The following is a 16,459-nucleotide window of genomic DNA, read 5'->3' as shown; positions in this document are numbered from 1 at the left end:
AAAGGGACTTAGACTCTCATCTTAAACCATACACAAAAAATCAGTTGAAAATCAACACAAAAGTGGATTATAGACTGAAGTGTTAAGGGTTAAAATTTCTAGATGAAAACATAGGAGAAAACTGTTGTGTCCCTGGGTCAGGCAAAGGTTTTTTAGATATGACATCAAAAGTACAACCCATTAAAGGAAAAAAACTGATAAAGTTCCCTTTCTCAATAACAAATGGTCTTTTGCTCTTCAAAAGACCATTAAGAAAATGGGCGGTGGGGGAGGGGCGGGGGCAGGTGTAGCTCAAGTAGTAGAGCACATGCTTAGCAGGCATGAGGTCCTAGGTTTAATCCCCAATATCTCTTCCAAAAATAAATAAATAAACCTAATTACTCCTCCCTCCCCCCAAAAAAGATCATTAAGAAAATGAAAAGATAAGACATAAACTGGGGGAAAAAATGATCTGTAGATCATATATCCAACAGGGAACTTGTGTCCAGAATATATAAAGAACTCTTAAAACTCAGTAAGAAGAAGACAAACCAACCAATTATAAAATGGGCGAGACAAACTGTCACAGCCCAGAGGTACTTAAGGAGGTAGGATGAATAAACGTAATGTGGTGCCCTGGAATGGGAACCTGGAACAAAAAAAGGACATTAGGGGAAAAACTAATGAAGTCTCAATAAAGCACGGAGTTCAGTTAATAATAATATCAATACTGGTTCATTTATAAAATGTTAACAATAGGGGAACTGAGTACAGGGTATATGGGAACTCTGTCCTATCTCAGCTACATTTCTGTAAATCTAAAACTACTCTAAAATAAAAAGATTATTCAAATATTTTTTAAATGACCAAGGATCTAAATAGACAATTACAGAAAGAAGATACATGAACAGCTTATTAGTACATGAAAAAGGTGCTCAACATCATTAGTCACTGGGGAAATGCAAATCAAAACCACAATAAGGTACCACCTCACTAACTAGGATGGCTATAAATACAGAAGATTGACAATATAACCAGTGCACTGGTAAGAATGTGGAGAAACTGGAGTTCTCAAGTATTTCTGGTCGGGATGTAACAGGTACAGTCACTTTCAAAAATAGTTTGGCAGTTTTTTAAAATGTTAAATATACACTTATCCTGCATGACCCAGCAATTCTACTCCTACGTATCCACCCAAAAGAAATGAAAACATATGTTCACACAAAGACACAAATGGTCAGAGCAGCATTATTCATAATAGTCAAAAACTGTAAATGAGCCAAGTGCCCATCAACTGGTGAAGGAACAAACAAGACGTAGTATATTCATATAATGGGATATTTCCAGCATTGAAAAGGCAAAACCACTGATATTTGCTACAACGTGGATAAGCCTCAAAAATATTATGCTAAGTGAAAAAAGCCAGAAGCAAAAAAACCACATCTGATTCTGCTCACATAAAATTTTTAGAAAAGGCGAAACTATAGAAACGGGAAGGATATCAGTGGTGACCTTGGGGCTGCATGTAGGAGCTGGGACTGACTGGGATTAAATGGGTGCGAGGGAACTTTTTCAGATGATGAAAATGTTCTAAAACTGGATGGTGGTGACAGTTGCAAAACTAGATAATTTTACTAAAAATCATTTAATTGTCACAGTGGATGAATTTGATGACATATAAATTATACCTTAATAGAACTCTTAAGAAAAGACAAATCAAAACCCCAATATTCTACTACCTCAAACCCATTAGGGTAATTTAAAAAAACAAACAAACAAACAAACAGAAAATAATAAGTGTTGGTGATAACGTGGAAAAATTAGAACCCTTATACACTGTTCATGAGATTGTAAAATGGTGCAACCCTTATGGAAAACAGTACGGAGGTTCCTCAAAAAACTGAAAACAGAACTACCATATCACCTAGTAATCCCGCCTCAGGGTATATAACCCAAAGAACTCAAATCAGGGTCTCAAAAAGGTATCTGTACACCCACCTTCATAGTAGTAGTATTCAGAACAGCCAAAAGGTGGAAGCAACCCAAATGTCTATTGGCAAAGGATGGAAAACAAAATGTGGTATATACACACAATGGAATATTATTCAGCCTTGCAAAGGAAAGAAAGCCTGACACATGTTACAATGTAGATGAACCTTGAGGACACTATGCTAAATGAAATAAAAAGGTCATGTAAAGACAAATAGGACATGATTCTATTTATATGAGGTATCTAAAGTACTCAAATTCATAGAAACAGGAAGTAGAATGGTGGTTACCAGGGTCTCATGGTAAAAGAGGAGTTGATGTTTCAGATTTGCAAGTTGAAAAAGTTCTGGAGATCTGCTTCACAGCAATGTAAAATATACTTAACTCTATTGAACTGCACACCTGAAAACAGTTAAAATGGTGAATTTTATGTTTTACCACCATAAAAAAAAGAAAGAAAGAAAAGTAAGGGATGGTGTTTTGGCCACGCTAGAGTTAGAGTTCAAAAGCAGAGTATCTTATGGTAGTACAGTGGCAAACAGAGTGAGGAAAATCCCAAGGGGAGGGTGACACTGAGTAGACTAAAGCCATAACCACTCATAAATAATTATCCTCCTAGGATGAAACCTTGAGTTTTATTGTATTAAATAATGCTGTTTCTCCCCACTGCATCATAATCAATCATCACATTTGCTGTCCATGTGACCATCCCTCTCCATCACACACACACAGGTACCACTCACATATACTCACATGTGTGGGTTTGTGAGTGTATGCAAGTCCTCCTATTTCTCCAACACACCCACCCACCCACACACACACACACACACACACACACAGAGTTCAGGCAAAAATCTTATCCTATTTCTAAGATGATTCATGATCCTTGGTACCAGCGCTTTCTGTGCTCCCTCTTCCTTTTTTGGAGAGATACACTTTCAGGGTCAGCTACCCAAAGCCTAGAAAAGAATGATTATCTGGGACCTTCAGCCTGCAATGGAGCCAAACAGACAACACCCAAGCCAGAACTGAGTGAAGCTCAAGGCTCTAAGAGGATCTTGTGTTCCTCAGTTGCTAGGTTCTCAAAAACCACCCCAGCAAAATGCAAAACATAATTAATATCAGATGACCTATGATCTAAGAGCCAAAGTATAAGAATTGCCTGTTGGAGACAGTTCAAAATTAAAATCTTCCAAATAGGTTCAGTCTCAGGAGACCAAGATACCCAGAATGGATCTGATACTCCTTTCAAGTGACTAGAACATCAGACTCACCCAGAAATCTAAGAGGAAAATATCATCTTGTCAGTTTTCTCAAATAAGACTCCCCTCAGCACCAAGCACAGAGCTCTGTTCACAATTCACATTCAGTAAATACCTGTGGAAGATAGTGATTTCAACCCACATCAACTTACCAATATCATAAATTCTATAATAATTTTTGGGAGAATTCAAAGCTAATTCATAACTTTGAAAAAAACCAAATTTGACTAATAAAAAAAGTTGCCAACAATGAGGCATTTGGTTTTGCACAGGACAATTAGCTAGAAACACCCTCATCAAAAAAGCCATTTAGAATTCCAGATTCACTCATTTTAAAAGAAGTATCAGAAATATGTGCTTTAATAGCTAAACAACATAAACAAGAATTCAGACCTGTTTTTTGTAGGGTTACAAATGGTCTTAAATTATTCCGGGTCTGGTGAATTTCTACTGATTTAAAGTCACTATGAATTAAGAATAAAACAGGCAGAATTTTTGCATTATAATGAAAAGTCCAAAACACTGAAAGCATCAGATATTTAGGCACAGTGGTCTAAAGTTCAAAAAAATAAACCTATGACTTGACAAACTCATAAAAACAGAAAGTCAACTGCAGTTACCGGGGTCTGCGGGGGAGAAAGAAATGGAGAGTGGTTCAATGGGCACAGAGGTCCAGCTTTGCAAGATGGAAAATACACTTAACACTACTAAAACATACACTTAAAAATGGTTAAGATGGTAAATTTTATGCTATGTGTTTTTCTTTTTACCATCATTACATACTTTTTTAATTATTAAAAAAACCTCCAATTGAAATTATCACCCACAGAAATGGCATCTGAAATTTCAACAACAAAAGAATGAGTTTGTAATAAGTTTCATCAAATAAAAACTTGAACTGAGAAAAAATATCTATGATTTTGTAAAAGAAAAAACAACAAAGAGGACAGATTGGCTTGATTAAATCGTGTGTGTGTGTATGTGTGTTTGTGTTTGTGTGTAGAGCAACTAAGTCAGTATTAAACAGAAAAGTAGCTACAATAGGACAAATAAGAACCATATTAAAGTATTGTTGTAATTATAATTCTATAATTATAGCATAATTTAACAGCTTTTTTTATTGTCTAGCTGAATTCTGTTTTGATACAAGATGTGGAGAAAACTGGTTGGTTAGCTGTTCAAACATGTACATATTTATATATGAACAGAGAGAAACGGTAAAAAGGTAATCTGGTTTCTAGGTAACAAACTTTATCCAAATGCTTTAACAGAAGAAGCTACCAAATTAACCTTCACCCTTGGGTGGAAAAAACAACCTGGACCATCAAACCAAAGGAGATGATGAGCATTCAGAGAAAAGACTACCAAGAAGCACAAAGTGCCCTAAATTTGCAGTTTTTAGCAACCCTTCCTTAAGAGTAGGGGTTGGCAAGCTTTTCTGAAAAGAGCCAGATAATAAACATTTTAGGCCTCGAGGGTCTTATGATTTCAGTTGCAAGACTCAATTTTGCCACTGTAGCCCAAAAGCAGCCACAGAAAATACGTAAATGAATTAGCGTGGCTGTGTCCTAATAAAACCTTATCTATGGACACTGAAATCTGAATTTCATATCATTTTTCACAAAACATTCTTCTTTTCCTCTTCAGCCACTCAAAAGTAGTTAAAAAAAAAATTCCTAGGTCATGAGCCATACAAAAATGGGCGACAGGCTGGATTCAGCCTATGGTTATAGTTTGCCAACTCCTGCTGAAGAGACTAGATCAATCACAGGTGTATCGAGGGAGACACTGGTCATGCTGGAATTCAGAGAACAAACATACTAAGCTGACATCGGGAAGTTCTGCTTTCTCTCAGAAATAAATAACCACAAACTGAAATGTAATAGTGATGAATTGCTAATTAAAGAAATCAGATATAAGGACTATGTGGTTAGATAATTAGATCGTAAGCACCAACAAATTGCTTGAATTAGGCTAGCGGAACGCTTATCTGAGTCTCCAAGGGCTAGAAGTTTTACAAAAATGCTTTAAGCAAAAGAAACAACTACTTCTCTCAAAGACAGAAGAAAATTTGCTACAGTGTTGATGATAAGTAAATTGGTTTTGTTTGAGATGCACTTGAAAAACCTTGTTTACTTAATATTCTCAACTCATCAGAAAAGAAACACAATGAACCAATTGAGAAAATATGCCTGACATCTAGTGGAGCCTTCAGGTACTGTAGGCACATGACTTATTTACTGCAGGAAAAACAAACAAACAGAGGAGGATGGAGTCTGTTTATATAAATCACGTTTCGCATCACTCATTCATGCAATATATTTTACATGCCTACCATGCCCAGGCACTATTTAGGCACTGGGGACTCAGTGTAGAGCAAGATAGAGTCCCAGCCTTTGCAGAGGGTCCATTTTTGTGGCATGATTTACTTTATTCCGAGGAAAAGACTTTAAGAGTTTAGAATATAATATTTATAGCATCCTAACCTCTCAGAAGCACTTTCAGATACATTATCCTAAAACACCATCTTGAGATAATTAAGATGAGTTTAAATACCACCATTTCACAGAAACACAAACTGATGTCTCCTGATTTTTAACCTAGTTTTTCTTCTGTCATATCACACTGCCTCCCTTCTGTTTTTCAACCAACAAAGGTATAGCTATTCCACGTTGTCCCTTGATTCTAAACCTGACCACAGGGTTCAAACAATGGTTCAATTAGCAGATGTTTCTACAACAATTTCTGACTGGGTCAGCCTGTTAGGAAACTGGGAAAGAAGGCTCGGCATGGAGCCAGGAGCTCAGGCTCTAGCCCCAACTCCGTCACTTGGTAGCTGTGTGATCTTGGGCAGGTCATTCAACCTCCCTGATACTGCCTCCTGATCTGTTACAGGTTAAGGCTACCTATGCTGCAAAGTTTGCTGTGAGGGTTAAATGAAATAACATACACAGAAGAGGTGATCAAAGGGCTTGGAACGCTGGGTGCGCAACAAACACTTGAATCTCAAGTTTGTGAGGATCTGAGTCGATCTCTAACCTATGCTAACAGTGAAATGTAAACAATTAACATTAAAATGTTTTATCATCATACTTAGTTTCAATTCCTGTCTCAAATTTCCACTGGAGTTTTAATTTTATCTCTGGGCATTTAGCAAAATCTAAGATTTTTAAAAATGTGTTTACAAACTTTTCCCCATCTCCACTACGACCATAATAGTCCAACCCACCATTATCTCACACCTAGCCCCTGAAAAAGACCCCTAGCTGGCCTCTTCTTTATTCACCCTTATCCCACTCCCTTTTTACACACAACAGACAGTGATTCCTTCAAGTGCAAAATTCAGCATGTCCCTCTCCTACCTAAAACCCTTCAATTTGGGATAATGTCCAAAATCAATGCCTGCTTCTGCAGCCTTCCTCCTGCTCCGCTCTGCTGGGAACGCTCCTCCCTACCCTCCACGTGCCTAATTCCTATTTATCTTCACTATAAATGTGATACTTCACAAAACCCTTTCTTAACCTACTAATAAGATAAAGGCAGACCATAAGGTAAAGACATCTTGTTAGAGAAGTGATTTATATTATTTCTCAGAGCTTTCAAAGGGAATTATCAACATTGCCAAAAGGAAGGCAAAATTAAAACTGCAACACAGTTAGCAGGAAAATAATGGAGTTGGGACTAACGGCTATCCATTATGGAAAAAAAATAAATTCCTATCTCACACCTGATAACAACAACAAAAAGTACAGAAATAAGAAATTTACTGTCAGAGGTACTCTTATCATCTTGAAGTGAGAACATAAGTTTTGAGTATGACATGAAAGCCAGAAACATAAAGAAAAACTGAACAAATTTGACCATCAAACTAAAACTTTAGCAAGAAGCTTTATTTTCTACTGAGGAAGATCTAGTTTGAAATGGTCAAAGATACATACCTTCCAGCATGTCCTCTCTTTTTTTAAAAGTTGTAAACAAATAAGCATGGTACATAAGAAATCACTGTAAAGGGTGAGCTTACTTAAAAAGTGTTTAACTAGTGGCCCAAGGAAAGGTCCAAGAATGCTGGCTGTCCATTCCCTTGGGTCCCATCCCTAACTCTCAACCTCCTAGGTAGATGGTGTTCATCCCAATCTGATTTTTAGTAAAACAAATATAAACAACTTAAGTGTTTGAAAATAATGCCTACAGTGTTGTAAGACCCTGAAGTGCAAGGAAATTACCTATTCTTTGTCTAAAAAAAGACCATTTTAAATTAATATAGGAAGGCAATGATTAAAATAATCATGATCCTATCTGAATGGAATATTTTGCTGACTTTAAGCATTCAAATATAGGAGCTATCTTCATCTCCTTCATTTCTAAGTGCAGAACAGCAAACATTTTTTTCCTGATCATGATGAGAAATGCACACAGCAGCCCACGCCTTCCAATTTTTTCATCGCTTGAGCTGTACTTGTAACTCTTTCCTAAGGAAGCCAGCCCAAAACACCGCACTTCATAAAATTGGCTTCCTCACTCACTCAAACCTATTCGCATATAAGTGAAGTACTGTGTGAATACTGTTTGTACTTTGGATAGTACCTGGAAAGTCCTCAATAAATATTTGCTGAATGAATAGAAAACTTAAATCTCAGCAAACATTAAGAACTGAGATTCACAGAATTATATTTCAGTTGTACTCTATCTCCGCTTTTGAATGCTTAGCATTGAATTCTTAGCTTATTGTTAAGATGGCTAAAACCACTTAAGTTCTAATGAGGTGGTTCCATAATCTGAGCAGATTCACTAGGAAACTTTTTTAAAATGTAGATTTCAGGCCACCCCCAGAAAAATGATTCAGTTGACCTAGAATGGAAGTAACCTAGTAAGCTATACTTTTAAAAGTTTACTGACCCTGGTATCAGGCAGGTTTGGGAATCACTGACATGTGGCAAATATTAAAAAAGAAAAAAAAATCTACAAAACACAGAACCTCAAAGTTGAATGGGACTTTAAAAATTGTCTAGTTAATCCAAATGGTATTAATTACTCAAAATTTCACCAGAATCTAAAAGGGAAGCTATCATTGAGTTTTCTGAGTGGCCTGCTGACTATATACTTGGTTTGGGCATAATTCAGATTAATAAATACCTGAACTATAAAATTTGAGTTCTAGGTAATATCTACAAAGTTGCATGCACTTACGGCATACAGTACTAGAGCTGATCAGTATCTGGTTCTCCTCTCTTTCCTAGGTACACGGAGTATGATAAATACTTGAAGTTAGGTACAGTAGGGAGGGAAATGACACATGTCACTTCTGAACCAAAGCACAGAAGAACTGATATGATTCTTCTGTATAGGATAGGGAACTATATTTGATATCTTGTAATAACTATTAATGAAAAGAATATGAAAATGAATATATATGCATGACTGGGACATTAGGCTATACACTAGAAATTGACACATTGTAACTAACTATACTTCAATTAAAAAAAAAAAAAGCCCATGCAAATACCCTCCCCCCAAAAAATCGAATGCAAAAAGAGAAAAAAAAAAAACTAAGTGGCCCCCACATGCTCTCTTCCCCAGGCCTTGACTGAGATGACGAAGCCAGAAACTGAAGCAGCCTAAGCCACCAAGCCACTGCCCACAGTTCAGCTGCTCTGGAGTCCTTCCAATCCACAATGGACTTTGCGTGAGTGACAAACATTCATGAGTTGAACCATGAGACTTGGAGGTTAATTTTCTACTGCATTATTATCTAGCCTATCCTGAATATGCAATATTCATATCTTAGGATCCAGGAGTTACACTTCCACCTTAGAGAAACTCTCTGTACAAGAATGCCACAGCACCACTGCAGGCTGTAGTGAAAAACTGGAAGCAACCTCTGTGTCTGCCAACAGGAGAATGGATTACTTGTGGGATAGTCACTCAATGAATATCATTCCAGATTTTGGATAAATCTCAGAAGTATAGTCTTTGATAAAGTAATAAACTTACAGAAGGATACGCAGAGCATAACCATTTATATAAAGTTTTAAAATATGTGATTTTTAAGATGTATAAAGATTCAGTAAAAGTATAAAAACACATACAGAGTGACAGATACAAAATAAATGTTAGTGGCTACTCTTTGGGAGAGAGAAACAATAATAGGATTAGGAAGGACATAGGAAACGACAACTTTTCAATGTTTTATTTTTATTTTTTTAAAAAAGGTCTGAGGAGGGACGTGGGTATAGCTCAGTGGCAGAGTATGTGCTTAGCATGCATGAGGTCCGGAGTTCAAGTCCCAGTACCTCCACTAAAAAAACAAAACAAAAAACTAATAATAAATTTAAAAACATAGACCTAATGACCCCCCCATACACAAACACACAATTTTTTTTTTAAAAAAGAAGATTAGTTGAAAGTCTGCCTGAGAAGCTGAGCCTCCCCGCCTCTTCCACCTGACTGCCCATCACCACTCAGTGAGATGACTACTTCTTTCTAGGCCGGTGGGAAACTGCAGCTTACTCTCTAGTGAAATTGACCAGAATGTCTCCAAACTCAGGCACACCAGGTGGAGGTGGGGGTACAAGGTCTGAATTAAAATGGAGATTAACTGAAAGTCTACACTAAACAACTGGATTCCCCAACACATGTCTGGTGAGGACATACATAACCCTTGACCCAACGACTTGTATCCAAGGTATAAATTCTTACCCAGTTCCACTGGGGAAACATCTGAGGTATTTACTACAGCATTCTATGCGGAGACAGAGATCTGAAGGCAACCCAGGTGTCCGTCACAGGGAATGGGTAGGTAAAATATTGTTCAGCATACCACATATGTAAAATTTTAAAAAAGAAGATACAAAACAATTCATAGTTTTCAGGAACAGATACTGAAAAAAGGATAGACAATTAAGTACATGAGAATGGTTACCCATGGGGGAAAGGGTGACTAGAGTGGGATATGTGAATAAAGGGGAATAAAAAATATTATAAATAGCACAAAAGAGAATAGAAAAAGGTCCAAATATAATTTTATATAATTTATATAATTTTATATAATTTATATAATTTTAATATAAATATATAACTATAATAAATATAAAATATACTTTATTTAAAATATATAATTTTTATTTAAAATAAATATAAAAATATATAAATATAATTTTATAACTATAATTTTGTAACTATATAAATCAAGTTTAATTATAATAAATGACTAATTATAATAATTATGATGTAATATATTTAAATGGCTAAACTCACCAGTTAAGACAGGTTGTTACATTACATTTTTAAAATCCAGCTTACAATTTATAAGAAACATACTGAAAACCTAAGGGCAACTGAGAAAATCGAAAGAAAAAGGATGGGAAAAGTTATACTAGGCACATAACTAGCATAAGATATTAAAAGATGTTACCAGCAGATAAAACAGACTTGAGAACAAATAGAATAATTAAAAATAAAGAGAGTCACTACATAAGAAAAAAATTTCAATTTCTTAGAGAAATATGTATAATTTTGAACAAGTCAGTAAGGCTGGTTAACAAATTTGGTTAACAAATTTGACCTAATTGACATACATTCATTCACTATCAACTCTGCACCCAAAAGCACTGAAGAAACATTTTCAACTTTACTTGGAACGTAACAAAAACTTGATCATATAGTAGATAATAAGCATGTCTCAACAAACTAGAAATTAATAATGAAAAGGCAACTAGAAAAACCCCCATATGTTTGGAAATTAAGAAAGCATACTTTCCAAAGAAGAAACCATAACAGAACTTAGCAGATATTTAGAACTAAACAATTTTTAAATATTACATAACAAAACTTGGACTTAGGCAGTGCTTAGAGAAATTTATAGCCTTCAATGCTTATGTGAGGGGGAAAAAAACCTGAAATGAGTAAGCTAAGCATATCTTTCAATAAGTTAGAAAAAGAATAGCAAAATAAACCCAAAGAATCTATAATAAAAGAAATAATAAAGGGTAGAAATATGTAAAATTTAAAAAAATATACAATACATCCAATAAGAGAATCATCAAAACCAAAAGTTGGTCCTCTGAAAGCCTAAAAGATTGAGCAAACCTATGGTAAGACTTTTTGAGGAAAAAAAAAACAACTAAATACATGAGAGTAGGGACAAAAAAGAGATATTATTTAGCACACATACTGCAGGTAAAATATTTTAAATTTTGTGCCAATAACTGAAAGTTTAGATGGAATTGACAAATTCCTACATCTATAAAATGTTCCAAAGTGACTCAAAAATAAATAAAAAATAAAAATAGTCTTATGGTTGTTTTTTTAAATGAAATTAACGGTTAAAAATCTTCTCACTAAGAAGGCATTAAGCACAGATAGCTTCATTGGTAAATTTTTTTTGCCAAAAATATAAGGAGCAAATAATTCCAGTCTTAAGTAAGCTCTTCCATATAAAAGAGAGAATGCTCTTCAACTTCTTGAAGATAGCAAACTGGGCAAACTTTGCCATTAAAACAAAACAAAACAAAACAAATCAAGGGAAATTACAAGACACTTTAACTTATTAACATAGAAAAAAATCCAAACATAATATTAGCAAATGAAATCTAGCAGTGTATCAAAAGGAGGGTCAACTTATGTTTATTCCAGGAATGTAGGGTTGTTTAAAAAAACAATTAATGTAATTCACTACATTAATAGAACAAAGAAATCACACTATCATCTTGACGCAGAAAGTCTTTGATAAAATTTGACATCTATTCATGGCAAAAAGAAAGCACTCTTAGCAAACCAGGAATAAAAGGGAACCTCTTCTACCTGATAAACAGTTTCTACAAAAAACTTACATCAAATAACATACTAAAATGAATGCTGAAAACGTTCTCCTTGGGATTTAGTAATATGCAAGAATGTCTATTTAACCATTTCTATGCAATATTGCACTGGAGGTTCTAGCTGGCATAATAAAACCAAAAGAAAAAAAGTATGATTAATATTTAAAAGTATAAAAAATTGGAGGGAAGAAAGAAGGCAATCATTATTTACAGGTGATATAATTATTTATAGAAAATCCAAAAGAATCTGAGTACAAACAGCTAGATTTATGAGCAATTTATGCAAGATGACTACACAGTAAATTAAAATACAAAAGCAATGTGCATTCCCTACACCAGCAACAAACTGTTAAGCAACGTAATTCAAAAAAGGTACCGTCTGCATGACTGTGTACATTTGCCAAAACTCACTGATTTGTACACTTAAAGTAGAAGCCTTTACTGCATGTAAATTATATCTCAAAGTAACTGTAGGAGAAAAGGTACTGTTTCCAACAGCAACAACAAATGTAAAGTACAAAAGATTTCATTTAACATACATAAGACCTTTCTGAGGAAAATTATAAAGCTTTACTAAATAGCACAAAAGGGTATTTAAATAAACAGAAAGATATAACACATTTATGGAAATGGAAGACTTAATACTATAAAGATGTCTTTTTCTCCCCAGTTTGATCTTTAGATTCAATGAATCTCTGATCAAAAGTCCAACAAAATTTTATGAGGGACTCAGTACGCTGATTCTAAAATTTATATGAAAGAGCAAAGGGCAAAGAATAGACAAGACGTTCCTAAAAAAGAAGATTACTTAATCCCTTACAGTAATTAAGATAGTATGATATTGGTATAGCGGTAGACATTTTGACCAAAGGAACAGAATAATGGGCCCAGAAACCAGACCATGGGTACTTGGGAACTTCATTTATGACAATGGTAGCATTGTAGTTAAGTGGGGAAATGGTGGATTATCCAATCAATGGCCCCGAGACAAGTTATTATTCAAACGCAACGAGAGAGAGAAAAAGAGAATTAGATATTCTACATTACACCATACACAAAAATCCATTTCAGATAACTTAAAGACACATGGGAAAGGGACATCCTCAAGACTTAAAGAGAAAACCACTACAATGTTAGAGCAGGCAAGGTTTTTGTTTTTTTTTTAAATAAAAACTGCAAATAAAAAACACTATCAAAAAAGGGGAAAGGTTAACAAATTTAAACCCCCCCCCCAAAAAAAAATGGATTACATACAGTAGGTAAAATCCACTATGGAACACAGCGGGGGAAAAAAGCATAGTTTTTTCCCAACAAGAAGAAATCAATGGGAAATCAAAGGAAAAACCACCAAAAAAATAGTACAAGAAAGCCAATCCATTTAGAAAGTCAACAGGCATGCTTCTTAAAAATTTTTTTACTTTTTTGTTTAATTGAAATATAGTCAGTTTACAATCCGTGGTGTGTAAGAAAGAAGATGTCACTGAATTCTGATGAGAACCGCACAGAGATCACAACACAGGAACTAAACAAAAGGATACACAGAACCACGGCACGCTATTCAGCTTCGTAATGAATGGTACTAACTGCAAAAGCTATTGTTTGGTTTTCAACTTTCAGATTTAGCCCTCAATAAATCTCAGAAGACTCAGTTATGATCACAGGAGAGAAAAGAAATATTATCAGCTCTGACAATACAAAAGCAATGGCATAGATGGCAGAAATTAGGAGGCCAAAGGAGAAGGGAAAAGTAGACAGAAGGCAATCAGTTCCTCAGTTTACATAGTGGAAGTCAAAAGAAGTTACAGAAACTTGAGGTTTAAGAATTGCATTTAAAACTACAAAGGTAACTAATTTTAAAAATGGTGATAAAATTATGAAAAGCTGAGGTGGGTTGATATGTAGAGCTATAAATGAGGTTGGTCCTTTACACCACAGAAGCAGTTGAGTAATGTCCAAAACAGATAAATCAAGAAACGATGCTCTAAATACATTATTTAGATACGAAGGTATCCATTAGCAGATCTAAAACCCAGACAAAGCACAACGAAGGGTGGGAGGATGTGCTGCGTTTGGTTGTATGTATTATTGTATTTCTTCTGTATTAATGAATTTTTAATCTATGTATTCTTTAATAAATATGAACATTTTAAAATTATTGAATGAAAGAGAGAAAGAAAAGATCAAGAACCCTAAGAGCTCGTTTAGTCAAACTACATAGCTTGAGTAGGTGGAAGAAAAGAGATGTCTATTCCAACAGAAAAACTTCCAAATGCCTGAAAAAGACTAATGGTCAAAAACCCACTGACTTTATCCAGCAGAGTCCACTGAATATGCTTATTTAAGAGGTTTAGAGGCTGATTATTAGTTTTTGTTGTTCCTCCTCCTTATTTTCCTTCTTTCTCTATTTCTCCAGCTTTTTTGTCCCTCTCTAGCTTTCTTTTCTTTAGCATGAATATTCAACTAAAAATAAAACACTAGTTTTATTTATAGAGTATAGTCTTGTGTTTCCTAATTTTCTCTCAATACAAAAAGAGCAAATTAGGTTGATTTTCATTTCCTTGCTATTTAAACTAGCTTTTAAAACCTCTATGGGCATTATTGTTGTAGAGAAGAAAAGATCTCTACTGGCTGACTTAAGGAAGAACACACATACAACAAAAGGGAACCTTGTTAGACCCAGCACAATTAATTACTCTTCAATGTATTCATTTCCTGGTGGAGACTGCTACAGTACTCAGGCTTCAGGGCTCAGGAGCTAGGTTTCCACACAGATATTTATGGTGATTTAAAGAGCTGAAAGCTGGAAGTCTTAAGTTCCCCAAAAGTAAAGTAAAAACCAGAAGGTTAAATGCTCATGTTAGGTGATATTTGGTTTTGATCCAAAAGAATTCAGAGCAAGGTTTCCATTTCAGTATAATTCATATCCATCTCCAGGTATATACTTACACTATATTTGCAAGGTCAAGTGGTTTCTCTGGTTGCTCAGGAAAAACAGGATGCGGGGGTTCTCTGGTGGGTACACACCCCAAGGATTTACTAATTGCATGGCTCAGCTTCTTTGCAGGGGATTTCTGTGTCAAGGCAGAAAATAAGGAAATCAGGAACGGAATTTTCAAAAGAACGAAAAAGAATTTTTACTTAGTGACAAGAGCTGTAGAAAACATCTTTTCAAATACAAACTAAGTGGCACTACTACAGTCAACTTTATTGAGCCTTGCAGAAAGGAACCTGCAGTTGTTCCGAGGTCATTTGTAGCCCTTCATTTCTGTGCTCAGCTTCCTCATTTCTACTCTGCAGTCACACTATCCAGTTAGTGTTAACTTTCCTTTTGAGCATCTCTTTGTGCTTTTTGCAGGAACCCCCTCTTTTTATGCTTCTGGATCATTTTTGATTAAAAGTTATAGTTAATTTTGATCAGAGTCAAAAATTTTTGCTGTACTGAAATACTAAAAGGTTAAGATAATGCTGAGAGCTCATGGCTCTTGAATGTTAGCCAATTAGCTGACTAAGATATTAAGAGAGTATTCCCCAAATAAAATGTGAAACAGAACATTTTGTGTTAAGGGTCTGGCTATGTATCCAGATACAAATGTGTGTCCTCACACACGCAAGCAGTAAGCATCAGATCTGTGACTCTAAATTATGATATGCTGAAGGTACAAAAATAAGTTGGCATACTAATACATTACTCAGGAAGGGAGAACAGTACACACCAAATCCAAAGACTATCAGGCCTCAGGTTTAACAGTAAATATGCACAAAAGTAAACAATATGCCACCACTAAGTTATGCAGAATATGAAACCCATATTTAAAGAAAGTTCTTTATATACTTATTTTATTGTCCACCCACTTCCCTTTAAATAATGCTGTTGTCTGAGATTTCCTTGGCAGGATACTAATTGCAAAAAAGTATAAATATTTCAGTTTTCTGCCTCTGTAGTGCGTTACCATATGTACCACTCTTACTGGAAAATGGAACTTGTTTGCAGCTGTGTGTCTCATCAATAGCACATCTCCAGTTTTATATGCTGCTTACCTGTATTTTAACACAAAGTAAGTAAAAATCTGTTTACCTTTAAGACTATATAGGGAAAGTTAATTAATACCTTGCTTCTAACAGACTGAATAATACCAACATTTTCAGAAACTTCATATATTGGCTCCAAATCACCTACCACTATCCCCTTCAACACATTAAATTCTGGGAAAAATCTGTAAGTAATCTAATTTCCTGAAAATCATATGAAGCTAAACAAAACAGAAATTCTGAACTTCCCCACAACTGTTCTCCATGGTCCCTTTGCTCAACAACCAACTGTAATGTGACCCTGATTCTTCCTCCTTTATTCCATCTTCTACAAGACCCCAGACATCATGTCAGTCTTCTACTTAAAATCCTTCAGAGGCTGAT

General features: G+C 35.1%; 1 protein-coding gene across 18 annotated transcripts in view; it reads right to left on the bottom strand.

The window, feature by feature from the left end:
- DTNB (dystrobrevin beta) overlaps positions 1–16,459 on the bottom strand; it is a 211,535-nt gene that overhangs the window by 90,934 nt on the left and 104,142 nt on the right. For all 18 annotated transcript variants that reach the window (XM_031466695.2, XM_031466696.2, XM_031466694.2 and 15 more), the window contains one exon: positions 14,993–15,117. In XM_031466695.2, the coding sequence (XP_031322555.2) occupies positions 14,993–15,117 (125 nt within the window). The remainder of the gene's footprint in view (positions 1–14,992; positions 15,118–16,459) is intronic.

The sequence above is a fragment of the Camelus dromedarius genome, chromosome 15 (genome assembly GCF_036321535.1).
Source record: "Camelus dromedarius isolate mCamDro1 chromosome 15, mCamDro1.pat, whole genome shotgun sequence".
Lineage (NCBI taxonomy): Eukaryota > Metazoa > Chordata > Mammalia > Artiodactyla > Camelidae > Camelus > Camelus dromedarius.
Note: the sequence above shows the minus strand (reverse complement) of the source record. Positions and strands in the feature narration are given on the sequence as shown.